The 26919-nt window shown below is 50.7% G+C and overlaps 1 protein-coding gene across 1 annotated transcript; it reads right to left on the bottom strand.

The window, feature by feature from the left end:
• UHMK1 (U2AF homology motif kinase 1) lies at positions 1–26537 on the bottom strand. Its single transcript, XM_065409903.1, has 8 exons — positions 26294–26537; positions 22656–22948; positions 19071–19262; positions 16663–16757; positions 15352–15428; positions 3126–3224; positions 685–773; positions 1–147 (listed from the first exon to the last, which is right to left on the bottom strand). Exons 1-8 carry the CDS (start codon positions 26535–26537, stop codon positions 1–3), a joined length of 1236 nt encoding a protein of 411 aa, XP_065265975.1.
• Positions 26538–26919: the final 382 nt, after the last annotated feature.

Here is a 26919-nt window from a genome sequence, read left to right as displayed (position 1 = left end):
CTAGAGCAATGTTTGGTACAGATACCCTCTCTTATAGGCACTCAGGGGGTAAAACGTAGCCACAACAAACTTGCCATCAAACATCCTTCCAGTGAGCAATTTCTGGGCAGCTTTGGAATCACCAGCATTTGCATATTCAACGAAGACCTGGAAAGACAGAGACAAGGGCATCACTGCCATTGAGTCACAGACCCTAGGGATTTCATCCATCACTCACTGATTGGGTAAGTTTGGCTTTATTCCTTTCCTCCTTAGTGAGGAATTATCGCTAATGAACTGCTTTCCTTGCCTGTAGCTCCAGAGTGCCCTCAGCAGACTCCGTGGGACTAGAACAGCAGGGAAGGGGGTCACACAGCCCGAGTCTGTAGGGAGGGCCAGTTAAGATTCTACCTACCATTCCTCATTTCTCTGGACTAGACATTTAGCAAGTTGGCGCTGAACATTTTAACACACCCCTTTCTCACCCCACTTTCCTCATCCTCCACTCTGTACCCCAAACCCTCCCCTAAAACTAGTCTGGCATCTCTTAGGCTAGGAAGCACTGAGCTACCTTGCCAAATTCATGCTGCTGCACAACAGAACCAGATACTTCTAGTTGCACAGTACTGCCCTCATCCAGCAGGATTAATGCTTGACAGTCAGGCTGGCAGTGTAAATATCAAGCCCCTTCCCTTCCACACTTACTTGGCCTTTGCCAGGATTCTCCTTTGGAACAAGCATGGAAACCACCGGGCCGTATTTCTGACACTCCTCTCTTATGTCTTCCAGCACATCTGAGGGAAGAGAAAGCCATGTGGCCTGTGCTTTGCAAACTATTACCAGTTATAAACCACACTAGGGCAATCCAACTGTGTGGAATGTGAGCAGTCCCGACTGAGTCTGGATCAGTCACTTCTCATCGTACACTTAATTCTCCTTCTTTGTCTGCGTACACCAGAGATGTCCCAATGTCTGAGTGAGCTGGAATCTGGACAGAGCTGGCTTGGCAGCGACCCAGCTAAGACCAAGAGAATCCTGGCAGGGAGAGGGAAGGCGTGCCAGAGGCTGGGCAGATAGTGAAGTGACTTGCCCGAGCAAGGCCGTGGCTAAGCCACCACTGGAGAGTTCTCATGATGGACTGAAATGCTACCTCAATAAAAATGACTTGCCCAAATACCCTCTAGTTTGGTGAAAAAATTCTCTGCTGGCCCCTGATTTGGCAGAACTTCTGCTGCAGGTTTTGAGGAAGGGGCAATATCAGGGTTAGCCTACAGAGTGGCTGCCATTGCTCTGCAAGGACACATACTGGAAGGAAGCGCTAAGCCTACAGGAGGGAATTCCAGAGAGCAGCCACCCAGCTCTCCCCACCCTTCATATCTTCATACCTACTCCACCTGCCCCTGATCTATAGGATCTTCTGCAGATCTCGCTAGGCCCAGGAGGAGCCAGGTGCTCAATGTGGCTCACAGCAGCTCCTGCAGATTTTAAAGAGGCAAGTCTGGAACCGAAAACAAGAGTCCTGGGGGAGAACCTGGGGAAGCAGGTGGCAAACTGGGATACCAGCTGGGGAGCCAGGGAATCTGCTCAGCTAGCGTGCTCTCCCTGAACTCTGCACTGTGGTGGGAGGGAGGCCATAGGAAGCACAGGATCTCTGGGGTGCTACAGGGAGCCTGGAGTCCAGCTCCAGCTTCCTCCTGCTACCCACTTGGGCACATTGAAGCACATGGTGGTCCTCAGGCACCCTACACTCTTGCATGAATAGTAGGCAGCAATCCCATCATGGTGCCCAGGAGAGTACTTATCCCATGATGCTCCAGCTCTTCTTAAACCCCATTAACTTCACCTTCCCCACCAGGAGTCAAGCACTGAAGGGAAGATGCTACCACAAGCCTTGGTGTGGGGGTGGGGAACGGTTATTTCTCCCTAGCCGCTGGGGTGTCTCAATGACTTTTCTGCTCCATAGCCCTGCTACTTGGGAGGTGGCGACAGCCCTGCTGCTGTCTGCCTCCCCGGTGCCGACTGTCCCCCCGCCTGTCCACCAGGAGAGGGAGGGGATTGAAAGATTGCCACAGGAGAAGTACAGGAACATTTAGACAAGGCTGCTGCTGGGAGGCAGCAGCGACCTGGTGTCAGACCCAGGAGCATGGAGGCTGGGGAGGGGCATTGCTCTCTGTTCCCAACACATGGCAAGGGGGCTTTTGTACCTGGAGTATTCCCAGCCCCCAGAAATGCCTGCACTCAGTGGGCCACCCACTGATTCTGCTTGTCCCAGAAGCATCAGCAGAAAAATCATGTTATTTAAAGGGGTCTCAGTTCCAGACAGACGACATATAGTGTCTGGCAGAGCGCTGCGTCCTTCAGTCACCAAGTCTCTGCTACAGCACAGTGAGAACAAGCCCCGTCTAGGACAAGGGTGACAGCCTGGGTCCCCAGAGGGGAAACATTAGTGTCACGGACTAGACACGTGTGGCTGCACTGCTTGCTCACAGGAGTGGGGCCAGTCCTGTTGCCTGGTGTGTGCACTCACTGATCGTTTTGCACAGCTAGAAGCTGGAAGTTCCATGAGTGCTCTGTACTGGGTTATAATGTCACTTAAAGCAGGGAGGAAACCCGGCAACTACAAGCCAGGCTCTTTGTGAAGAGAGCTCATCCTATAGCCTACCCCCATAGGGGGCTCTCCTAGCTTTCTCCGAGCATCTGCATTTTTTACACAACGTTGCTAATGTACGACAATACAGATAGATTATTTTAAATCTCTGCTGATGTCTGAATGACATCACTCAACGCATTTCAGCATTCTCCCCTCCCTCCCACCCTGTTCTGCACATGCAGGTGTCTGGCGCTGCTTTGACCCATTGGTTATGTGCTCAAGCAGCCCTTCTAGCCATCCATGAACTTACCTCAGTCTCTGGGTCACCCTCTCTAATCAGCTAGGCCCAGTCTCTTCTCAGAGCATTCTCTGCAACTCCTGCCGTCTGGAACAGCCTTCCTGTACCTGTGCACTTGTTTCAAATCCCAGCCGAGTTTCTTCGCTCCTTTTTCCTTATGCCTCTAAACTCTCACCCCACTCTGATCCCAACAGCATTCTGGGATGTGGATTTGTACGACAACATTACTGCACTGCAGTCTGTAATACAGATACCAACCTTCATATTCTTCTTCACTCTGAAGAGAAGCATCACTCAAGACATTGAGCAGCCTTAGCACTGGAGTTGGAAGCATCACCAGATCTTCAATATGGGGAGCTGCTTTGCCACCACCCAGTTCCATGGAAGGAAAGGCATTAAACGGGAAAGCAGGGGGAGGGCGAGAAAGGCTGTATCAGTATTTACACTTTTGGAGGTACAGTTTTGTTTCCCCTCACCACATACATGCATTACACCCTGTAGCCATGCTGTGTGCAGCTGGCCTCAATCTGCAGATTGACCAGCCTCCCTTCCAGGAAGGCTTTGAGTGCAACCTGTGAGACCCAAAGGCCAGAAGGTTAGTTTATCCAGAGACAGTGGCTGAAAGTGCTTTTAAAGGCACAGAAGCAGTGTGAATCAAGTCTGAAATTATTGCTATTCAGCTTGGATTCAGACATTGACAAGGGTCCCCATGGCCAAGGTAGCTGGACCAGGTGTTACTTATACAGCAGGATATAAAGCCCTTCTACCCCGTCAATGAAAGGAGAGTTACTCATCTTGCAATTCTACTTCTCTGTACGAACCATCACTGCAGGATTCGCACTCGTGGGTACCATGTTCAAGCAGGTACCCACTCCTCTTGACCAGTGTTTTGCACAAGCTCCTTCTATTCCCAATGTCACAGCCTCAGTTCCCCCAAGAATATTTTCTGTCAGTTCCTGAATGCATGTGAAGCAAGACCTCCCTTCCAAATCCAGCTGTGCACCACTGCACCACGAGAACTGCACAGTTCACAGTATCAAGGGCGAAAGAAAAGTGCTGTTTTTTTTAAATGCAACCCTTTGCCTTAGTGTAGGGCCCCGTATTCTGGGGAGGTGGAAGGTGAGTTAGAACCCTGTGTGAGCCCTTCACAGAGCAGAATTACAAAGTAAGCGTCCCTTCTTTAAAGGCAAGTTGCCACTCTTGGAGAACAAGAAGCTCAAGGGATGCCTAGAAATCCTGCCATGTGCACTCTTGCTGCAGTGTGACCAGCGAGGCCAGCAGGCCAGCACAGAATAGCAAGATCCTAATGAATGGTTCGTCATCAAAAGACAACCAAGACCTCTAACAAACCCTAAAGCAACAAGAACTGCCCATGCCTTCAAAGGTATGAGGCGGGGTAAGTTCCCTAACAGACCACGAGGCAGATTGTAGATTGAGACCATGGCAGTCTGACCCACCTTCCCTCAAGGCCCTTATCTGTAGGTTACAGCAGCCGGGAAAGCAAAGAGGCAGTCCCTGGAGTTTTCACTCAGCTCTAACTCTGCCCAGCTAGTTGGGGTCTAGGAAAGTTTTGGAGATGAGCTCCTTTAAGGGCCTTATTCCATGTAAGATACACCCATAGGGCCTTCCCAATTAAAGTGGGAGGGGGCAGCCTCTCTAGGATGGAGAACGTTAGGAGAACGTTAACCAGCTAAGCAACTATCTGTCCTAGAATGACTCAAGACCACCACCACCACCTCGCTAGACCTGTGTCAGGAGGTGCTGCAGTCCAGAGTGAGTGGAAGGAACAAAGAGTTAACAGGCAATGGCTGCTTCCAAAGGAAGCTGATCAATTTAGGAACGAACACTTAAGCGTCAGACCGAATGCAGCGGAGAAGGGGAAGAGCTCTAGTATAAACCACCGGTCCGAGGGCTTGCCTATGTGAAAATTTAGTTCACAGCAAGCTGGAGTGTGACTCTACCCCCACACTAGCCTGCCATGGACTAAGGGTACGTCTATACTTACCTCTGGGTTCGGCGGGGAGCAATCGACCTTCTGGGATCGATTTATCGTGTCTTGTCTAGACGCGATAAATCGATCCTGGAAGTGCTCGCCGTCGACGCCGGTACTCCTGCTCCGCGAGAGGAGTAGGCGGAGTCGACGGGGGAGCCTGCCTGCCGCATGTGGACCTTTGGTAAGTACCTTTAAGTTCGAACTAAGGTACTTCAACTTCAGCTACGTTATTCACGTAGCTGAAGTTGCGTATCTTAGTTCGAACTGGGCTGTTAGTGTGGACCAGCCCAAAAGTGTCCATGTGGACTCCGCTGATTCGCATGAACAGTTCGTTACCGTGATTTGATTGAGTCCCATTTCAAAGTGGACTAGATCAAAGTGCACTAATAAACTGTTAAAGCGATTCAGCAGGGTCAACGCGGACAGTTACTCTGCAGCAGGCTAGTATGGGGTAGAGTCACACCCCAGCTTGCTGTAAATGAAATATTCCTGTAGACAAGCCCTGAGTTTGCTGAGACAGGACTATCCTAGAATATCAGGGTTGGATGGGACCTCAGGAGGTCATCTAGTCCAACCCCCTGCTCAAAGCAGAACCAATCCCCAACTAAATCATCCCAGCCAGGGCTTTGTCAAGCCGGGCCTTAAAAACATCTAAGGAAGGAGATTCCACCACCTCCGTAGGTAACCCATTCCAGAGCCTCACCACCCTCCCAATGAAAAAGTTTTTCCTAATATCCAAACTACACCTCCCCCACTGCTACTTGCGACCATTACCCCTTGTTCTGTCATCTGCTACCACTGAGAACAGTCTAGATCCATCTTCTTTGGAACCCCCTTTCAGGTAGTTGAAAGCAACTATCAACCCTCCCCCCCCCTCCATTCTTCTCTTCTGCAGACTAAATAATCCCAGTTCCCTCAGCCTCTCCTCGTAAGTCATGTGCTCCAGCCCCCTAATCGTTTTTGTTGCCCTCCGCTGGACTCTTTCCAATTTTTCCACATCCTTCTTGTAGTGTGGGGCCCAAAACTGGACACAGTACTCCAGGTGAGGCCTCACCAATGACGAATAGAGGGGAATGATCACGTCCCTCGATCTACTGGCAATGCTCCTACTTATACAGCCCAAAATGCCGTTAGCCTTCTTGGCAACAAGGACACACTGTCGACTCATATCCAGCTTCTTGTCCACTGTAACCCCTAGGTCCTTTTCTGCCGAATTGCTGTCTAGCCACTCGGTCCCTAGTCTGTAGCAGTGCATGGGATTCTTCCGTCCTAAGTGCAGGACTCTGCACTTGTCCTTGTTGAACCTCATCAGGTTTCTTTTGGCCCAATCCTCTAATTTGTCTAGGTCCCTCTGTATCCAATTCCTACCCTCCAGCATATCTACCACTCCTCCCAGTTTAGTGTCATCTGCAAACTTGCTGAGAGTGCAGTCCACGCCATCCTCCAGATCATTAATGAAGATATTGAACAAAACCGGCCCCAGGACCGACCCTTGGGGCACTCTGTTTGAAACCGGCTGCCAACTAGACATGGAGGCATTGATCACTACCCGTTGAGCCCGACAATCTAGCCAACTTTCTATCCACCTTATAGTCCATTCATCCAGCCCATACTTCTTTAACTTGCTGGCAAGAATACTGTGAGAGACCGTATCAAAAGCTTTGCTAAAGTCAAGAAATAACACGTCCACTGCTTTCCCCTCATCCACAGAGCCAGTTATCTCATCATAGAAGGCAATTAGGTTAGTCAGGCATGACTTGCCCTTGGTGAATCCATGCTGACTGTTCCTGATCACTTTCCTCTCCTCTACGTGCTTCAAAATTGATTCCTTGAGGACCTGCTCCATGATTTTTCCAGGGACTGAGGTGAGGCTGACTGGCATGTAGCTCCCCAGATCCTCCTTCTTCCCTTTTTTAAAGATGGGCACTACATTAGTCTTTTTCCAGTCATCCGGGACCTCCCCCGATCACCATGAGTTTTCAAAGATAACGGCCAACGGCTCTGCAATCACATCCGCCAACTCCTTTAGCACCCTCGGATGCAGTCCATCTGGCCCCATGGACTTTTGCTCGTCCAGTTTTTCTAAATAGTCCTGAACCACTTCTTTCTCTACAGAGGGCTGGTCACCTCTTCCCCGTACTGTGCTGCCCAGTGCAGTAGTCTGGGAACTGACCTTGTTCGTGAAGACAGAGGCAAAAAAAAGCATCGAGTACATTAGCTTTTTCCACATCCTCTGTCACTAGGTTGCCTCCCCCATTCAGTAAGGGGCCCACACTTTCCTTGATCTTCTTCTTGTTGCTAACATACCTGTAGAAACCCTTCTTGTTACTTTTAACATCCCTTTCTAGCTGCAACTCCAAGTGTGATTTGGCCTTCCTGATTTCACTCCTGCATGCCTGAGCAATATTTTTTATACACCTCCCTGGTCATTTGTCCAATCTTCCACTTCTTGTAAGCTTTTTTGTGTTTAAGATCAGCAAGGATTTCACTGTTAAGCCAAGCTGGTCACCTGCCATATTTACTATTCTTTCTACACATTGGGACGGTTTGTTCCTGCAATCTCAATAAGGATCTTTAAAATACAGCCAGCTCTCCTGGACTCCTTTGCCCCTCATGTTATTCTCCCAGGGGATCCTGCCCATCTGTTCCCTGAGGGAGTCAAAGTCTGCTTTTCTGAAGTCCAGGGTCCGTATTCTGCTGCTCTCCTTTCTTCCTTGTGTCAGGATCCTGAACTCGACCATCTCATGGTTACTGCCTTCCAGGTTCCCATCCACTTTTGCTTCCCCCTGTTTGTGAGCAGCAGGTCAAGAAGAGCTCTGCCCCTAGTTGGTTCCTCCAGCACTTGCACCAGGAAATTGTCCCCTACACTTTCCAAAAACTTCCTGGATTGTCTGTGCACTGCTGTATTACTCTCCCAGCAGATATCAGGATGATTGAAGTCCCCCATGTGAACCAGGGCCTGTGATCTAGTAACTTCTGTTAGTTGCCTGAAGAAAGCCTCATCCCCCTGGTCTGGTGGTCTATAGTAGACTCCCACCACAACATCACCCTTGTTGCTCACACGTCTAAGCTTAATCTAGAGACTCTCAGGTTTTTCTGCAGTTTCATACCAGAGCTCTGAGCAGTCATACTGCTCTCTTACATACAATGCAACTCCCCCACCTTTTCTGCCCGGCCTGTCCTTCCTAAACAGTTTATATCCATCCATGATAGTACTCCAGTCATATGAGTTATCCCACCAAGTCTTGGTTATTCCAATCACATCATAATTCCTTGACTGTGCCAGGACTTCCAGTTCTCCCTGCTTGTTTCCCAGGCTTCTTGCATTTGCGTACAGGCACTTAAGATTGCTCGCTGATCGTCTTGTTTTCTCAGTATGAACCTCTCAAACCAGACACTCAACATCTATGCGAGGTACTGAGTCATTGGCCCGAGTCAGACATGGCTGGATGGCACCACACCCCATGAATTCTCTCGTGACCTGGAAGACTCCTTCAGGGTTGGCAGGAAGCTACAAGGCATCTAATACCATGCCCAGAGAGCTTTGTCTTGGCAGCAGGCACTGCTGATCTGGATGTATCTAGATGCTGATTGACGCTGTGATCATTCCCTCATTGCTATGGGACCAGTCACTGACACCTGCAGCCGAATTGAGAGGCAACACTCAGGTAAATACAGAACTGAAGGGCTGCTCAAATGGTGTCTCACTCCTGGACAGGACCCTTGCTACCAAGGAAGTGGAGAACAGGTAGGGATAGCTCAGTGGTTTGAGCATTGGCCTGCTAAACCCAGGGTTGTGAGTTCAATCCTTGAGGGGGCCACTTAGGGATCTGGGGCAAAATCAGTACTTGGTCCTGCTAGTGAAGGCAGGGGGCTGGACTTGATGACCTTTCAAGGTCCCTTCCAGTTCTAGGAGATAGGATATCTCCATTAATTAATTTATTTATTTTAGGTATACAGGCGCATCTTTTTCTGCTGGACACAGGATGCAGAGACTGCATGGAACAGCCCAGTACCATGAACTGCCAACTAGCAGCTCCTCCTACATGTAAATGACAGAAATGGCATTTCTCCAGAGACCCACTGTTGCCTAGTTCAGGAGCTAGCTACTAAGTGTCTCCAATCCCAGTCCCTATCTTAAGGAGGGGCCAGCCCACAATACAGCTCACAGCAAATAGTACCATACCCATGGGTAGGGTCCTACCAAATTCACAGTCCATTTTGGTCAATTTCACGGTCATAGGATTTTAAAAATGGTAAATTTCATGATTTCAGCTATTTAAATCTGAAATTTCATGGTGTTGTAATTGTAGGAGTCCTGACCCAAAAAGGAGTTGTGGAGGGGTCGCAAGGTTATTGTAGGTGAGGTTGCAGTATTGCTACTCTTACTTCTGCACTGCTGGCGGCAGCGCTGCCTTCAGAGCTGAGCAGCTGGAGAGTGGCTGCTGCGGGCTGGGAGCCCAGCTCTGAAGGCAGAGTCGCTGCCAGCAGCAGCACAGAAATAAGGGTAGCATGGTATGGTATGCCGCCCAGCTCTGAAGTCAGCACAGAAGTAAGGGTGGCAATACTGTGACTCCCCTGCAATTCCCTTTTGGGTCAGGACCCCCAATTTGAGAAATGCTGGTCTCCCCCCATGAAATCTGTATAGTATTGTGTAAAAGCACACAAAAGACCAGATTTCATGGTCTGTGACGCATATTTCATGGCTGTGAATTTGGTAGGGCCCTACCCATGGGTAGCTCCAGCAAAATGAACTGACTTGTGGAGTGAGGGTATCACAATGCGATTGTAGATAACAAGTCTATCCCCAGTGCAGCCAACTTCCCAGCAGAACTGGACTGTAGGGAGCTCTGACCCAGCTGTGTCAAAAGTGAAAGCGAAAGCTTCAAGCGATATTCTAGATTAACTCTCTAAGAAAGCACCAATCAATGCTTCCTTCTGCAGCACCGCCTCACACCATGCAAACAGGCAGAGGAAGGCTTTGAATACCACCAGACCGTCACAAGGAGCAGAGCTAGGAACTAAGCTATAATGGAATTGCAATATAGGAATCACAATCTGAAGCACTGACCTACCAGCCATGCAGTGATCCCAGAAGACAGAGCGGTCGCTGGGTAAAACAGCACCGGGAGCGGACTGTTGAGATGCTGGTCCCCCTGGAATTGTCAGTGACCCAGAGCAACACAGACACACATACTCCTAAAACTTCACCCTGCATGGCACCAGGACATGGAAGAACTCATTGGTCTACTATCCTGAGTCAGTGTCTTGGTGGGGAAAGGGTGCTTCTGCTGCTCCATCAATAGGACAAAGGCATCAAACACCAAGCCTAAGACATTCCCAGGTTGAAATCTTCAATGCTTCATCCCAAGTGGGACCCCTGCAGACCCCACAATGCACAGCCCCTTGAACAATGCTGTGGAATGCAACTCCTAATTCCAGACTGCGAGCGTCTGTGTTTCGCTAAGCAATGGAAATCCACAATTCTTCCTGTTGGGAAGTCTTCAATACCAAGCCCTCCTGGACTCCCACTGCTGTCATTCCCAGGAGGCTCTGCCTCCACATGGTGCCCAAGACTTCAGTGAATCAGGCACCAGGAGCTTTGATGAAGAAATGGGACCCAGGGCTGAGCTGACAGGTCTGATCTGGCAGAAGTGCTGCTTTTCTGCATCTCAGGCTGTGGAGATGCAAGTTCTTTTATTTAGCATTAGCCAGCTAACACTGTTCAGTTGCTTTGTTAACGAGATACGCACTGGCCTAGACCCCTGGAGAGGTTACATAGCTCCCACGTGGTGGTGGCCCAGGGAAGGTGGATTTCTTGCAGCCTGTTTCCTGGTGCTGGAAAGCCTTGCCTCTCTGCTTTCCATGCTCATCTGGGAGCAGAATCCAACAGATCTGGGTGCAGTGACCTGGCTCTTAGGGGCTCAGCTGACTTCTCCTGTCAAGTCATTACTGTAGCTCAGCCTGGCTGGTATGCAGGGGGAGACAGCGTGGCGGGATGACCACAGATGTATCTGTGCTGCCTCCCACTGTCCAGCACTTCAAAGGACATTGTACCGCTGCTGTGGCTAGAAAAGCCTCAAGCTGGTGGGCACCTCAGAGCCTGGGGAAGTGAGGATGATGCTTTAAATGGTGATAGCTACCAGATGTCTCAGAAGACAGCTCAGGCCTCAGCCCCATGGCATTTCTCCAGAGGCTCACCACTTTAGAGCCCAGTAACACTGCTGTGATGGAGCATCTCTGCTGCTTGGCACCAACATGCCAACCTGCCAGAAGGCCTCAGTGGGTGTGCCAGTGTCTTTACTACATCGACACAACGCAAAAGCCCAGGACCACCTCATGTTCTATGGCACCAAGCCGTAATGGAATACTGCATCCAGTTCTGGTGTCCACACCTCAAAAAGGAGGCTACAAAATGGAGACGTTCAGAACAGAGCTACAAAGATAATCTGAGGTCTGGAAAGCCGACCTAACAGTTGTCTAGTTTACTGAAGAAAAGGTTAGCAGATGACTTGATCACGGTCTACAAGTCCCTATGGCTACATCTACCCTGCAACAAAAGACCCATGGGCACGGCTGCGGCTGGCCTGGGTCAACTGACTCGGGCTCCTGGGGCTCAGGCTGCAGGGCTAAAAACTACAGTGCAGACAGTCAGACTTGGGCTGGAGCCCGGGCTCCAAAATCCCATGAGATGGTTGGGTCTCAGAGCCCAGGCGTCTACACTACTATTTTCAGCCCACAGCCCGAGTCAGTTGACCTGGGCTCTGAGACTCAGCGCTGCAGGTTTTTCAGTGCAGTGTAGATGGACCCTGTGTAGGGAGAAGACTCTTGAGAGCAGCAGGTTCTTTAATCTAGCAGACAAAAAGGCAGAACAAGATTCTCCAGCTGGAAATGGAAATCACCAAATTTCAAACTGAAAATATGACAATGTTTTGAAACACCTCGGGTGCTGAGCCATTGGAACAACTCACACGGGCTGGGCTGGGGTCTCCTGCACTTGGAGTCTTTAGAGCATGACTAAGTGATGGCCTTCTAAAAGATCTGCTCTAGCGCAACCGTATGGCCTGTGTTATTAGGTGGGCAGCCCAGAGGGTCCTAAATGCCTTAAAACGCTATGAGCCTACACTAGATCTTACACAGCCCCAGAGCTGTAGTGTTGCAAGCAGTCATAGCTATATCCTTCTCATAGACTCATAGACTTTAAGGTCAGAAGGGACCAATATGGTCATCTAGTCTGACCTGAAGTATGAGCCCCATTTTACATATGGAGAAATGGTCACAGAAATTACAAGACTTGCCCAGGGTCACGTAGGAAGCCTTCGGCCAGCCACAAACCGAACCTGGATCTTCTGGGTCACAGTCCAGTGCTTTAACCACAATGCCCTAGTGTCAATGCATCAAAGCTCCTTGCCTTCCCAAAGCCCCGAACCTTCACATACACATGCCTTCATTCTTTTGGGCTCAAGAGCTGTTGCGCAGTCTGACCGTAATGCCCTCGGGGGCAGGTGGACAGAAGAGCCATCTAGAGCCTGCCGCTGTCTTTCAGCAGGAAAGGGCCAAAAATGACCCTGAGATGCAGAAGTTGTACTCTCTAAAAGTGGGAGGAGCCCTGGCTCAAAAAGTCTGCCAGGCAGAGCACTTCCAGGTAGCTGGGGAGATAATACTTCAAATGCAACCCAAATCCCTCACAAAACAGGAAAAGTGTTAACATGCTCCCCAACCAGCCAGGCACTGAGCCTGCCCAGAGTAGCTGTCCTCAGCCCAAGGCTGCCGGCTCGAATGAAGCTACTGGCCTGAGCCCTCACAAACCAAGGTGTTCCACCAAGGTCTACGAGAATTCTTTGAGGGGGGTCAATAAACATGTGGACAAGGGGGATCCAGTGGATATAGTGTATTTAGATTTTCAGAAAGCCTTTAACAAGGTCCCTCACCAAAGGCTCTTAAGCAAGGTAAGCTGTCATGGAATAACAGGGAAGGTTCTCTTATGGATTGGTAGCTGGTTAAAAGGTAGGAATAAATGGTCAGTTTTCAGAATGGAGAGAGGTAAATAGGGGGGTCCCCCAGGGATCTGTACTGGGCCTACTCCTATTCAACCTATTCATAAATGATCTGGAAAAAGGGGTAAACAGTGAGGTGGCAAAATTTGCAGATGATACAAAACTACTCAAAATAGTTAAGTACCAGCCAGACTGCGAAGAGCTACAAAAGGATCTCTCAAAACTGGGTGACTGGGCAACAAAATAGCAAAGTAATGCACATTGGAAAACATAATCCCAATTATACGTATAAAATCATGGGGTCTAAATTAGCTGTTACCACTCCAGAAAGAGATCTTGGAGTCATTGTGGATAGTTCTCTGAAAATATCCACTTAATGTGCAACGGCAGTCAAAAAAGCAAACAGAATCTTGGGAATCATTAGGAAAGGGATAGATAAGGTATAAAAATATCATACTGCCTCAATATAAAACTATGGTACGTCCACATATTATTGCATGCCGCATCTCAGGGGAAAAAAAAAAAAAAAAAAAAAAAAAAAGACATTGGAATTGGAAAAGGTTCAAAAAAGAGCAACAAAAATGATTAGGGGTATGGAATGGCTGCCATATGAGGAGAGATTAATAAGACTGGGACTTTACTGCTTGGAAAAGAGATGACTAAGGGAGAATATGCTAGAGGTCTATAAAATCATGACTGAGCATGAAATAAGGAAGTGTTATTTACTCCTCATAACACAAGAACTAGGGGGTAACCAAATGAAATTAATAGGCAGCAGGTTTAAAACAAACAAAAGGAAGTATTTTTTCACACAACGCACAGTCAACCTGTGGAACTCTTTGCCAGAGGATGTTGTGAAGGCCAAGACTATAACAGGGTTCAAAAAGGAACTAGATAAATTCATGGAGAATAGGTCCGTCAATGGCTATTAGCCAGGATGGTCAGGGATGGTGTCCCTAGCCTCTGTTTGCCAGAAGCTGAGAATGGGTGACAGGGGATGGATCACTCAATGATTACCTGCTCTGTTCATTCGCTCTGGGGCACCTGGCACTGGCCACTGTCGGATGGACCTTTGGTCTGACCCAGTATGGCAGTTCTTATGTTCCAGGGCCACTCTGAGCTTTGAGAAGCTTCCTCTTCTGCAAGCCTCTCCACCCCAGACTTCACACAGCTCAGGGAAAGCTGCAGAGACTCAGCAGAAGCCACTTGCCAGCCCAGAGGCGAGAGGCTCCACACCTGCTAATAATTTACACTGGCACTAATGAATAAGGAGTACAGCTGTGCTGCCTAAAGAGCTAAAGCAGAAGGCAAAGCCATGTGTGCAGCTCCTGGGGGGACTGACAGATATTCGGGGGCGGGGAGGCAGGGTAATTGGACACAACATGGAGAGGGTCAAGACTCCAAAGAGGCAGGAGTGTTCCCGACTTTTCTCCAGCTGGAAGCTTGTGACCCAGCATGCGATTTGGCGCAGATGGCCTTTCCATTTCAACTGAAGAGGAAATCACACTGTTGGATCCAAGAGGGCAGTGCTGACTGAGCAACGCAGTGACCCCAACACCAGCATGCAGTGTGATTTGCTATGTAGTCCCCAGAAGGAGGACTTGACTCCCACTCGTGCCTGATCCACTGGACCACACTGCTGCCTTCCGTGGGCAGTGTATTGACATTGCTCAGCTGCTAACAAGCTTAATTTGATGAGGCACTAACAGAAGCCACTGTCAGACGGCTTCCCCTCCCCCCCCCCCCCCCCCCCATGGTGCTTCAAAAGCCCCGAGATTCATACTCAGGCCTTGTCTACACTTAAAATGCTGCAACCGCGCCGCTGTAGTGCAGTAAAGACATTACCTACGCCCTGATGGAAGGGCTTCTCCCACTGATGTAGGTAATCCACCTCTACGGGACAGTGGGAGAATTCTCCCATCAACGACTGCGCCAGGGGTTAGTTTGGTTTAACTGCATTGCTCAGAGGCTGTGGATTTTTCACACCCGAGCGATATAGTTATACTGACCTAATTTACTAGTGTAGACCAGGCCTAAGTGGGAAACAAGGTAACCATATATCTATATCTATATATCTATCTGCTTACCCCGGCATCTAGAGCTCAAGGCTACCCAAAAGGGCTTTTCATAGTACCCATAACAGGCACATATTACTGGTTACCCTTCTTCTTTGGGTGGTCAAGTAAATGCTGGTTTTGTCTAAGTTAAGCAGAATCTGTGAAAAGTGCCTGCCTGCCCTTCTAGAGGGAGACCAACACTTTGTGGCCTCCAGCTAGGGAGACAGGCCACAGTCGGATCCTGTGCACAGGGTGAAGCATGGGCAAAGTTTGAAGCAGCTGTGCTGCAGAGGACTGGTGGCTGCCATCAGGCACAAAAGACCAACCCAGGGAGAATAAGTGAAGAAAGCCTGAGGGGCAAAACAATTCCAGCTGGACACAAGGGCTCCTTGCCCTTGATGTTAGAAGCCTGAGGCGGATGGAACTACACAACTTACCGAAGGGAATGCTGAAGAAGGGGCTGCACAGGGCCTTTGCAGCAGTGGCTCTTTTCGCTTGGTCATCATGAAGCATGCTAGAAGACAAAGGGAGACGTCATGTTTTTGCACACAGCATCCCCACAGCAAAGGCAGTGATGAGATCTGCATTTCAAGTGAGACTGGAACCTTACGTACAAACCCCACAGCACATCTGCCCCCTTACAGCACTCACACACGTGGGATTTCTGTGCACTTTCTTTTGTTCATAGTCTCTGAGAATTTCGGCGTTACAAGCACCTTAAAGGGCTTCTTACAGGAGTGTTTGGTGAGTAACTTTTCCAGACTCCTCTACCAAAACTGAGTTTGGAAAGCGACACTTAGATTTTAGCACAGGCCATGCTGATGAGTGGTTTCATTTATACCATCAGTTATAACCATTTCTAGCTACAGGTCCATGATTGAATATTCTCCTACAGATGCTGCCCTATGGCTGCTCCAGAGTCTACCCTTTCACAGTGAGATGGCTGTTCTCTGAAAAGCCTCTGCATATTCCCATTTACAGGATGGCAGGCGACCGTGCCACAGTGACCTAGAACCTTCTGGGGAAAGCTGTGATCACTGGGGCTCACAACACTGGATGCTCAGGGACAAACGTCTATCCCCTCCCCCAGCCTCTGTTTTTAGGTCCTCTTCCCCAGGGGAACTCTGATTCAGCTGCTGCTCAGAGCTTCCCCCACTAGCAGCAGGGAAGTGACATGACTGGAGCTCCATTGCAGCCCACCAGGCAGTCAAGTCAGTTTCTTTGCTGCTAGAGTTATTGATTTACTCTGCTGCTACTTGGGAAGGATCAGAGCAGCAGCAGCGGCGCTGAGCCCTCTCCTCTACTAACTTAGGAACTGCAGATGCTCCTATTTGGACCTTATTGACATCACAGGGAAGGCATTTTTCCAAACATGTTTCATCTACTGGCTTAAAGAGATGCTGCCAACGCCTCATCACCATCAATATTTTTATACAAGTTCCCCATCACCCCATTCCCCGGACGGCAACAATGGGAGTGCTAGCATAGGCAGGCCACCAATGTTCTCTACACCCACTCTGTGCAGCCCTGCTCACACAGTAATTAGAATACCAGGAGTCAGGCACTCCTGGAGCTGCACTGCCAGCACAACCATGGGAAAGTTTCAGGAGAGTAGGCAGCCTAGGCAAGGACTGCAAGACTCCTTGGTATCTGAATGCAAGACAAACCTTTACAAGTAGAACAGTACTGCTTGGATCAGCATACGTGTACCTCAGAGTAACATGTAACATTTGCTATTTGCAATATACCTCTTGATAAGGTCTCTGAGGTGATAGGCTGGGATGGCTGAATTTACCACACCTTCACTGGCAAAAATGTGATCAATGATGGCAGAACTGTTTGTCTGGAAAGCAAAAGCAGCCAGGGTTAGAAGGAAAATAAAATCCTGGGGTGAACATTCACCAAAACGCTGAGACTGAGGGGGCATTTCCTATGGGTAGGGCCCTACCAAATTCATGGTCCATTATGGTCAATTTCATGGCCAGAGGGTTTTAAAATTGGTCAAATTCACAATTTCATATGTTTACATCTGAAATTTCATTGTTGTAATCATGGGGGTCCTGACCCAAAAGGGGATCATGGGGGGGGGGGGGTTTGCAAAGCTGTTGTAGGAAGGTCACAGGATTGCCATCCTCACTTCTGTGCAGAGCTGGGCTCTGAAGGTAGCAGCTCCAGAGCTTCCTGCAGCAGGAGGAGGCTCCCAGAGGTGGAGGTGAGTCTGATCTCCCAGTGCTGGTGGGAACACCCCAGCCAGGGGCTACTAAAGGCTAGCACTGGCCAGTGGCGGATTAAAGCATGGGTCCTGGCCAATTTGGGCACTCTGAGCTGCAGGTAGGGGGGGCAAGCACCAGCACCCCAAGCCATGGGAGGTGGAAGCCCTGAGTCCGGCCAGAAGCTGTGGGGTGGAAGCCCCGAGCCCAGCTACATGGCTGCTGCAGCGCAGAAGTGAGGGTGTACCACCCTCACTTCTGTGCTGCCTTTGGAGGTAAGTCTGATCTCCCCACTGAGAGCAGCTGTGCAGGGGAAGGACAAGTCCTGTTTCTCCCTAGCTCAGCCTGGACTAGCAGTTAGGAGCCTCCAGCTGGGAGGCTCCAGCAGAAGGGGGAGATCAGATTTCACAGGGATGAGCTTATTTCACAGTCTGTGACACATTTTTCAGTTCCTTACTGAGAGTCTTTCTGAATGATGCCTACTGCCAAGAGAGGAGCTGGAAATAAAAGTGACCATTTCAGAGCAGAAATGTGGAGTCAGTCAGTCAGACATGCCTTGCAGCACTCTCCTGTCCTCAGTACACTCCTAGAGTTAATAAACAGCCCTTCATTGTGACAGTCGCACTAAAAGCCAGAGAAAGTTATTGCTTTGTCACCATGCCACTGAACTAGTTTGCAGAAACGTAACTGATCTATTTCACTTTCCATTCTGGTGTTACACCAAAGCTGGCAGTCTTATACAAACAGAGCCAAGATCTAGGCTAAGTGTACACTGCAGAATTTTGTTGACAAAAGTGATGTCGCTCTAATTAAGCCACTGTTGCATATCCACACTATGCTCCTTGTGTCAGTGGAGCGCATCCACACTAGCAGCTCTTGCATTGACAGAGCAGTGCACTGTGGGTAGCTATCCCTCTGTGCAACTGGCCGCAGGGTGCTTTGGGAAGGGTTTGCAATGCCTCCTGGGGCAGGTACAGCATCATATGATGTAGATTTCTTGGCCATCCTGCTAGATTGGCAGCCTCTTTTCAACTGAAGTGTGTGGGGGGGGGGGGGAGAGGGGGAGAAGAGTGTGTGTGTGTTGGGGGAGAGGGAGTGTGCTGGCACGCTGTCTCTAAGTTCAGACAGCCGCCAGAAGCAACCGGTCCTGAGGCAGGGGGACATCCCCGACATCAGCCCCCGCCTCCCTCCCTGGCTCTGCACAGCAGTCTCTCTCTCTCTCTCTCTCTCATGCGCGCACACATGCACACACGCGCGCACCCCTGCCTGCCTGCTTCTGTGTGTAGTGCAGGAGACAGCAGTATTTTATGTTAATGATTTTGTCTTTGTTGCAGGCATGCTCAGCTGTCAGCATTTCCTGGAGCTTTGAAAAGGGCTTTGCACGGCAGTCGAGCTCAAAACAGTGAACAGAGAGGTCACAGCGGGCATTGTGGGATACTGGGGGAGGCTAGTTCTAGTGATATAATGAACAGCAGCGTCTACACTGATGCTTTGTCACTTTAAGTTTGCCACAAAAAGCTCTCTGCCTTTCGTGGAAGTGGTTTGATTTTGTCACCGAAACTGAAGAGTTTTGTTGCCAAAAGTGGCATTGCAGTGTGTACACCTCCATTGTTTAGTCGCCAAAAGCTGCCTTTTGGCAACAAAACTCTGCAGTATAGACAAGACCCTAGACAAGACCCAGTCCTGGAGCCTTAGCATTTCACCCGTCCCACAGTGTGAATTCAGGCCCCAAAGAGACATCCCCATCCTATGGACAGGTGCAATTTTAGTGCTCCAGAACAGTAACTCCCAAGAAGGCTGAAGAAAGAACTAAAGGGATGGTTTCAATGCATTTTCTGGGCATTGGGAATAGCATCATATAAGCAGGATAAAACAAGGGAGCACAAGCTCCTCCAGCATGAACAATGACCCTGGATTTGGGAATCCAAAGAGCAGCTTTTCCTCACCTTCCATTCCTGAGATTGGACAGTATGTTTCAGTTTCATTCCTGAGAACATTTCCAGTAAAACGATTCCTAGACTCCACAGATCTACAGCAGAGGTACATTCCGTTTCACTCTGGAGCCCTGCCTGAGCCAGGCAGTTCTGCAGCTCTGCCTCTGGAGCCCGATACCCGTCTGTCTGAATGTATTTCACATCCTAAGGAAGATCGAACATAGAATACTAGAACCTGGATTCAGCCAATTCCCTCCCCCCGCCCCCTTATACCAGCTTCCAGAGTCCTTTCCAGATAGGCCAGGGGTTCTCAAACTGGGGGTCGGGACCCGTCAGGGGGTCAGCGAGGTTATTACATGGGGGGTCGTGAGCTGTCAGCCTTCACCCCAAACCCTGCTTTGCCTCCAGCATTTATTAAAAAGTGTTTTTACTTTATAAGGGGGGGGGGTCACACTCAGAGGCTTGCTATGTGAAAGGGGTCACCAGTACAAAACTTTGAGAACCACTGAGATGGGCAGCTTAACAAAAGCTTGCTAAATCTCCAGGTGTTAAACAGCCAGCCAAGTTTAGAAAGGTCAGTCTGTTTTGGTAGCCCAGCCAGCAGTTTGGTGAGACACTTTAAGAGAGAACCACCTCCCAGTAAGAAAGCTAGTGGCTCATTTTGACATCAGTGATTTGTATTGGAGATGAAAGTGAAAGGCAGAGCACCAATATCAATACAAGCAGTGTCATCCTGGACCAGTCCAATGATCACCTGAACAGATATCCAGTCTCCTGCCAAGGAGAATTCTAGATGCTTCAGAGTAAGGTGTCAAGTCCGCATAATGCTCCTCCAAAAACTAATACAGTATATAAGGACAGAGAGGACTTCTGGGCCTAGCTCATGATCAGCTTATGTCATAGAGCAGAGAGGACTGATAATGGCTTCTGTTCAAATACTAATATTTTAAAGCTAAATCCTAAACAAACATCTGTAATATGCAGGCAGGGAACTTAAATATACTTTCCCCCCAGCTCTCCTCTCCCCCCGCAGTCAGAAAAAGCTGCAGCAATTAATTCCTGTTCAGCAGCGACAGCTCTGCCTTTTGCTACTGAAGAGAAAGTAAAATGCCTATACGCTGCCTGTTCAAAGAAAAGAGAGATGGCAGCAGAGGAAATAAACTACATGCCCCCTTGCCTTTATAGGGCTGCGCAGGAGCATCGTTTTAGAGTCAAGCCAGGGCATTACAGCAGAAGAGAAGAGTTTGAAACTAAATTTTCCAGGCAAAGTGTGGAGCCAGCCAACTTTACCAGGAACCCATTCAAAGAGAATTCATTTCAGTTCAACTAATTGACTGTACATCTCTTGCAGATTTATTCTCACAAAGTGCCTTTCATCCGAAGGAGCCCAAAGTGGCTTGTAAACTTCAAACTGACATACGAGCGGTATAAAAAGATCCCTTCACCCACTCTAAGTGCAGACATGTTTGAAGCAAAACACGGCCAAGGTTTAACCACCCAACTAAACAGCAGCTTAGGGCAGAAAGATAACACTGGCTAGCTAAAACCGAGAGGATATAGGCCAAATATAATTCCCAAATCTGGAATTTAGCCACCTCTGCAATCGGGAAGAGCCAAGATCACTGGTAACCACAAGTGGTCGAGACCTCATTTTACCAGAGAACCTCTCTAAAAGCCCAGCACCCCCTAGCTTTAAGTGATAGAAAGGGAGATATTTTTATTTAAAAGAGGAGAACCATGTCAAAGAGGCCCAAGAGTCAGAAGTGAGGAAATTAAAAATCACAGACAAGCAGCCCTAGTGGTCACAGAAGGCACTTACGCACCTAAACAACAGGGGGAAGAGGACAAGCCAGCTTCAGTCTGTTCTCATGGCAAGGCTCGAGGTTATTCAGGTCAACCTGGATGGCTCCCAACACCAAAACCAGGAAATTCAGCCCAGCAGAAAGGTCCAAATACAAGAAGCGCATTAGGATGGTTAAGAAGGAATTAGAGGAGCAAACGTGACGGGAAAACCTCAACACATTCTGCTAGGCAGAGTAACAAGTCACTAGCACAGCATGGCAGACAGTCACAGGTCCCGAAAGCACTTCAGAGCAAATTGGCCATGCCACTAACTAAAATATGCTCATTAAAATCAGCTACTGTACCAGAGAGCTCAAAGATAGCAAATCAAATGGATGACCTTGGCAATCAGACAGTGAGCCTTGCTTTCAGTACCAGGCCAAGTGGTTGAAATAATTGAATCATAGAACATCTAGATGAACAGGATACAAGAGGGACAAACCACCACCACTTCTGAAAAAGAAAATCATGTCAGTCTTGTCTACTACTATTCTTAGTGGGTGTCAGCCACAAGGTGGATGAAGGAGAACCAGCTGACAGGCAATCTGGACTTCAAAATCCCTCTGACAGACCCCTCACAGGAAGCTATTAAGGAAACTAAGTAGTCCCAGATGAGAGGTAAATTAGTGTCATATGTTAACAGTGAGGTGTCCTACGGCTCCTTAGGAGGACTAGTGCTGTTTAACATATGAATGATCCAGAAAAGGGGCTGCCCAGGAAGATGACGAGATTTACAGATGACAACATGGTTTAAGTTAGCTGAGACAAGTAAAGCCTGAAGCACCAAAAGGGGTCTAACAGAGCTGGGTGAATGGAGGCTGCATGGTTTCAGATGAAAGTTGGTGTTGATAAATGCACGGTAGTGCACATCAGGATAAATAACCTGAACTGTCCATACACCGGGGGCAGGGGTGGGCGGGCTCCATATTAATGCTAGGCATATGGAAAAGGAACCAGGACATCCTTGCAAAGAGCTCAATGAAAATCTGCTCAATGTGAAGCGGCAGTCAAAAGATCAAACAGAATGCGAGGATTCATTAATAGCATCACCCTATCTTGGAAGGCACATAGCAGAAAAAGAGGTCAAAAGATGGGTGAAAACTGAGTGACAGTGAGATTTTCATAGGAGAGACTGAAAAGATGAGGGTTGTTAAGCAGGAGGTGAATAAGAAGGGACATAGGGTAATGGTCGTACATAAAATAAGGAATGCTAGAGGAGAGCCTGTAGATTTATGCACCCGTTTACCCTCTTGCACAATACAAGAACAAGGGACTGTCTGTGAAACTGAAAAGCAACACATTTAAAAAAGGCATTTAAACCCAATGTTTAATCACCCTGAGGAATACACAGCCACAAGGTATCAAGAGACTAAGATCAAGAGAAGGATTAGATATTTACATGGATAATGGGAACATCTGCATCCTGTTAGATGAGATACAAGCTCATGTTCCAGGGCACAGGCCAGGCACTAGCTATCTGGGTTTAGGAAGAAACTGACCCTAGGGGCCTACTACTTCCTAGCTGCACCTTCCTCTGAAGCATCTGGTTATCGGCCACAATATGGACCACTGGTCCGACTGGGTCTTCAATCCCTACATTCCTACAGAGCTGGATCATTGGCTCAGTAACGATCCACAGAGACGGGTAACCCCTAAAGAGTCACCAGCCCAGCAAATCCACATAGCTGCAGACAGTTGACAGGATCACAGCACAGTGAAACAGAATTAAGTGCTCCTATAAACAGTGTTCCAAACCTGATACCCCTCTTTGAAGCTAAGCCCAAAGTCAATGAGTTTAAAGCACTCTTCCTCTGCGCTCCACAGGATGTTGCGTGGCTTGAGGTCTGCATGCACATAGCCTTTGTGGTGAAGGAAAGACAGGGCCTCTAACACATCACGGGCACAGTGCTGGATCATCCACATGGAGCAACCCTGATGGCTGGAGTAGAGAAGCAGCTCTGACACACTGATGTCCAGCAGCTCCAGCAGGAGGCAGCGAGAAGGGCCATTTGCAGAGAAGTGGTTGGTGAACACGCCGTACAGCGTCACTGGAATCAGACAAGGGCAAAGCTGGTGAATTCAAAGTGACTCCAAGTTGAGCATCAGACCCGTTCTGCTTCCCTTTAGATCAGTGAGGGAGCATACGGAGGCTGAAAGCAAAGAACTTGCTCAGCTGGGCTTGGAAATCCCCCAGCACAGACAGGCCTCTGATGCCTGCCTCTCCCCTCACATGAGACCTGCACTGTCGTGGTGGGGAGGGGAAGAGGGAACGGGCTGGTTTGGGAGCGTACAGAGCCAGCCTGCTAACCCTTTTCTTGCTACATTTGCACTTTGGACTCCAAGCAAGGAACCAGCAGATTATTCAAAACTCCTACTGGTTCTGCCAGAGGCTGGATGCATGCTTCATCACTTTTCCCTTCCCCCACCCAGCATGGGCACAGGGAGGCAGGGCATAGCAGCCTGCAGCAGCATATAGGTGGCACCTGGTCTCAGGGCAGACCCCCCCTCCACACTGATCTGCCAGATGCTGCAGGATGAAAAGCCCTAGAACACAGGAGGGTACAAAGCACCCCCCAGCTTCAGATCCCACCCTGGCCCAAAGCACAGCCTGCCCACGTGGGGGACTGGGGCTGTCCTTGGTCTGACCTGATTACCACTGCTGCAGTGGGCGAGTTGTGCAGAGGGCATTCCCATGCCCAGTGCTGCAGGGGACTGGTCGGTAGCCCTAGGAGGTGACCCTGGCATAGTTCCTCAGGCTGCTGTAGGGAGCAGGTGTATCCAGTTCCCCAGGAAGGGGTCCCAGCCCATTTCCAACATTGCAGTGGGGGCCCCCATCAGGATGTCGCTGGGGCAGGGAGGGTAATGTCCCCATCCTGGCTCAGGAGAGCTCGGGTTAGAGAGCTCCTGATGTTGCAGTTGGGGTGTGTGTGTCTCGGCTTGGTGGAAGATCCCAGGGAATGGTGGGGGGTCCAGGTTACTCGTGTTGTGATGGTGGGTAGATCTCTGTCCCAGGGCAGTTGGGTCCTGGCTCCTGATATTGCAGAGGGATCAAAGACGGGGGGGAGGGGGGGGAGGGGGGAAGAATCTTGGTTACCGATGTTGCAGTAGGGGAGTGGCAGTCTCTATCTTGGGGAGGTCCTAGCCCATGCAGGGGGTCCCAGTTACCTCATGCTGCAGTAAGAGGGGCCCCGTTCCGGTTACTGACATTATAGCTGGAGATAGAGCACCACTGGCCTGGCGGTACAGGGTTGTGAGCTAGTGAGGGAAGAGACCCTGGTTACCAATGTTGTTGAAGGGTTGTAGTCCCTGATGTTATGGTGGGGGGGCCAGGCCTGGTGGGGGTACTGGCCCTGTTACCGATACTGTGGTGGTGGTGAATGGAGGTGAGCATTCCAGCCCAGTTGGACCAGCCCAATTACTGATGTTGTAGCGTGTGGAGAGGAGGATGTGCTGTGGTGGTGCAGGGGGAAGGGGGGGGCAGGGTTGGCAGGGGCCAGGGTCCCCATTACTGATGCTGTGGAGGGGCAGAGAGAGGGGGACCAGGGCTGGCAGGGGCCTGGGTCCCTGTTACTGATGCCATGGGGGTGCAGGGAGAGGGGGGCCAGGGCTGGTAGGGTTCAGGGTCCCTGTTACTGATGCCATGAGGATGCAGGGAGAGAGGGGCCAGGGCTGGCAGGGTCCCTGTTACTGACGTTGCAGAGTGGGATCGGGGGGCCCTGGTTACTGATGCAGTGGTAGGCCTGGGGGGTTCTGGTTCATGAGGCAGTAGGGATCCCAGCTACTGATGTTGCAGTAGGGACAGGGGGTCGGTGGTTCTGTACCGGAGGGTGGGGGTACCACAGTTAGCAGTGTTGTGGGGAGATTGGGGTGCAGGGGTCCTGAATCCTGATCACTGATGTTGTGGGAGGGTATGGGGGTCCTGTCCCAGCCCTGTCTTAGTTACTGGGGGTGCGAGTAGGGGGCCCAGGAGGGTCTTAGCCCAGAGGACTAGCAGGGGTCCTGATTACCAATTTTACATAGGGTCCCAGCTGGAGGTGCTGGGGGTCGGGTCCCAGCCTAGTTACTGAAGTTGTGGGGGTGGGAGTATGGGGGGGAGGGGGTGCTGACCAGGAGGTCATGGCAGAGTCCCAGATGTTGCAAGGATTAGGAGGAGCGGTCCTGGCCGGTCCCAGTTACTGGGGTGGGGGGTCCAGGTTGTGGGATGCAGGGAGGGTCCTGGTTACAAATGTTGGGGGAGAGTGCAGGGGGTCCCAGTCCAGGCATGCAGAAGGCCCCAGGTGATCCCGGTTACCATGAGTGGGGTCCCGGTTACCCATGTTGCGTGGGGGATCCTGGTTATGGATGTTGTGGGAAGGGTCATGACCATGGAGGCCTGGCCTGTAGGCAGTGCCAGGGGTCCTGATTACTGATGTGTGCATGTAGGGGGTCCTGTCCTGGGAGAGGGATGCCAGGGGTCCCAGGTACCTGTGTTGCAGGGGGGTCCAGACCCAATCCCAGTTACTCAGGGGTCCTGGCCAGAGAGTTCAGGGGAATCCTGGTTACTGATGTTGCTGGGGGAGTGTGGGGCATGTCTCAGCAAATCCCGGTTACTGATGTTGCTGGGGGGGGGGTGTCATGGAATTCAGGGGGGGTCCACAGCCTAGGGGGCTAGAGGGTCCCATTATCAATGTTGCTGGGGGTAGGATGGGGTAGAGTATGGGGGTAGTGGGGTGGGGTCCTGGTTACCAATGTTGCGGCAGGGATGGGGTAGAGTATGGGGTCTAAACGGGGGGGGGGGGGGAGAGGAAGATGAGGGGTGTCCCAACTGGCCCCGGTTACCAATGTTGCCAGGGAGTGCAGGGGCTCCTGGCTGGAGCACACAGGGGTTCCCAGGTGGCCCTGGCTACCGATATTAGAGGGACAGGGAGTCTAGGGCTGGCCATGCAGGAGGCCCCAGCTGGTCCTGGTTACTGTGGTGGGGTCCTGGCCCAGAGGATGCAGGGTGGGCCCTGGTTACAGATGCTGGGGTGGTGGGCAGAGGGTCCCACCAAGTAGCACAAGAGGCTGTCTGTTACTAATTTTTTGGAAGGTTGTTCTGCTTACTGATGTTACAAGGGGGGGAAGAGTTGCAGCCAACCCCCCAGCCCCCAACACAGGGACAGTCCCAGGCCACAGGTCCCTTTACTGATGTTGTGTGTGGGGGGGCGGTTCAGGTTACATGTTGCAGGGAGGTGCTAGGTGTCCTGGCCAGTGCCGGCGATCAACGCTGCTGGGAGGCGGGGGGGTCCTGATTACTGATGTTGTGCAGGGTCCCGGGGGGGGCCAGTCCCGTTACCGATGTTGCCGGGGGGGGGGGGGGTGTCCCGTTACCGATGTTGCCCGGGGGGGGGGTAGGGTAGGGGGGGTCCCGTTACCGATGTTGCGGTGGCCCCGCAGCTGCTCCAGCGCGGCGCGCTCCTTGCCGAAGCCGTACTCCGGGGCGCTGCGGGCGGCAGGCCCGGGCCGCGCCGGGGGCACGAACTCCTTGACGGCGCCGAGCAGAGCGCGCGGGTCCCCGCAGCAGCTCACGCGGAAGACGGAGGCGGAGGCACCGCTGCCGAGCTGGGCCTGCACCTGCCACAAGCGGCCCAGCGCCTCCAGCAGCGGGGCCCCGGCCATCGCCTCAGCGCCCGCCGGGAACAAGCCGGAGCTCCGCCCCCGCCAATGGACCACCCCTGCCTCCCTGGCCCCGCCCCTATGACTCCGCCCCCACTGACCCCCGCCCCCTTCCAGACCCTATACACCCCCACCAGATCCTATAGACTTCCAGCTTGCGCTATACACACATCAGACGCTATACCCCCACCAGACCATAGAGATCCTGGACACCCTATACACCCCCCCCAACACCAGACCCTGTAGATCCCCTACCAGGCTCCATACACCTTATATATCCCTTGCCAAATCCTATACACCCCCACTGGGTCCTATAGGCTCACCACCAGGCCCTATGCACTCTATGGACCCTTGCCTGACTCTACAGACACCCTCACCACCAGAC

This window comes from Emys orbicularis, chromosome 8, assembly GCF_028017835.1.
Source record: "Emys orbicularis isolate rEmyOrb1 chromosome 8, rEmyOrb1.hap1, whole genome shotgun sequence".
Classification (NCBI taxonomy): domain Eukaryota; kingdom Metazoa; phylum Chordata; order Testudines; family Emydidae; genus Emys; species Emys orbicularis.
This window is presented reverse-complemented; position numbering and strand designations above follow the sequence as displayed.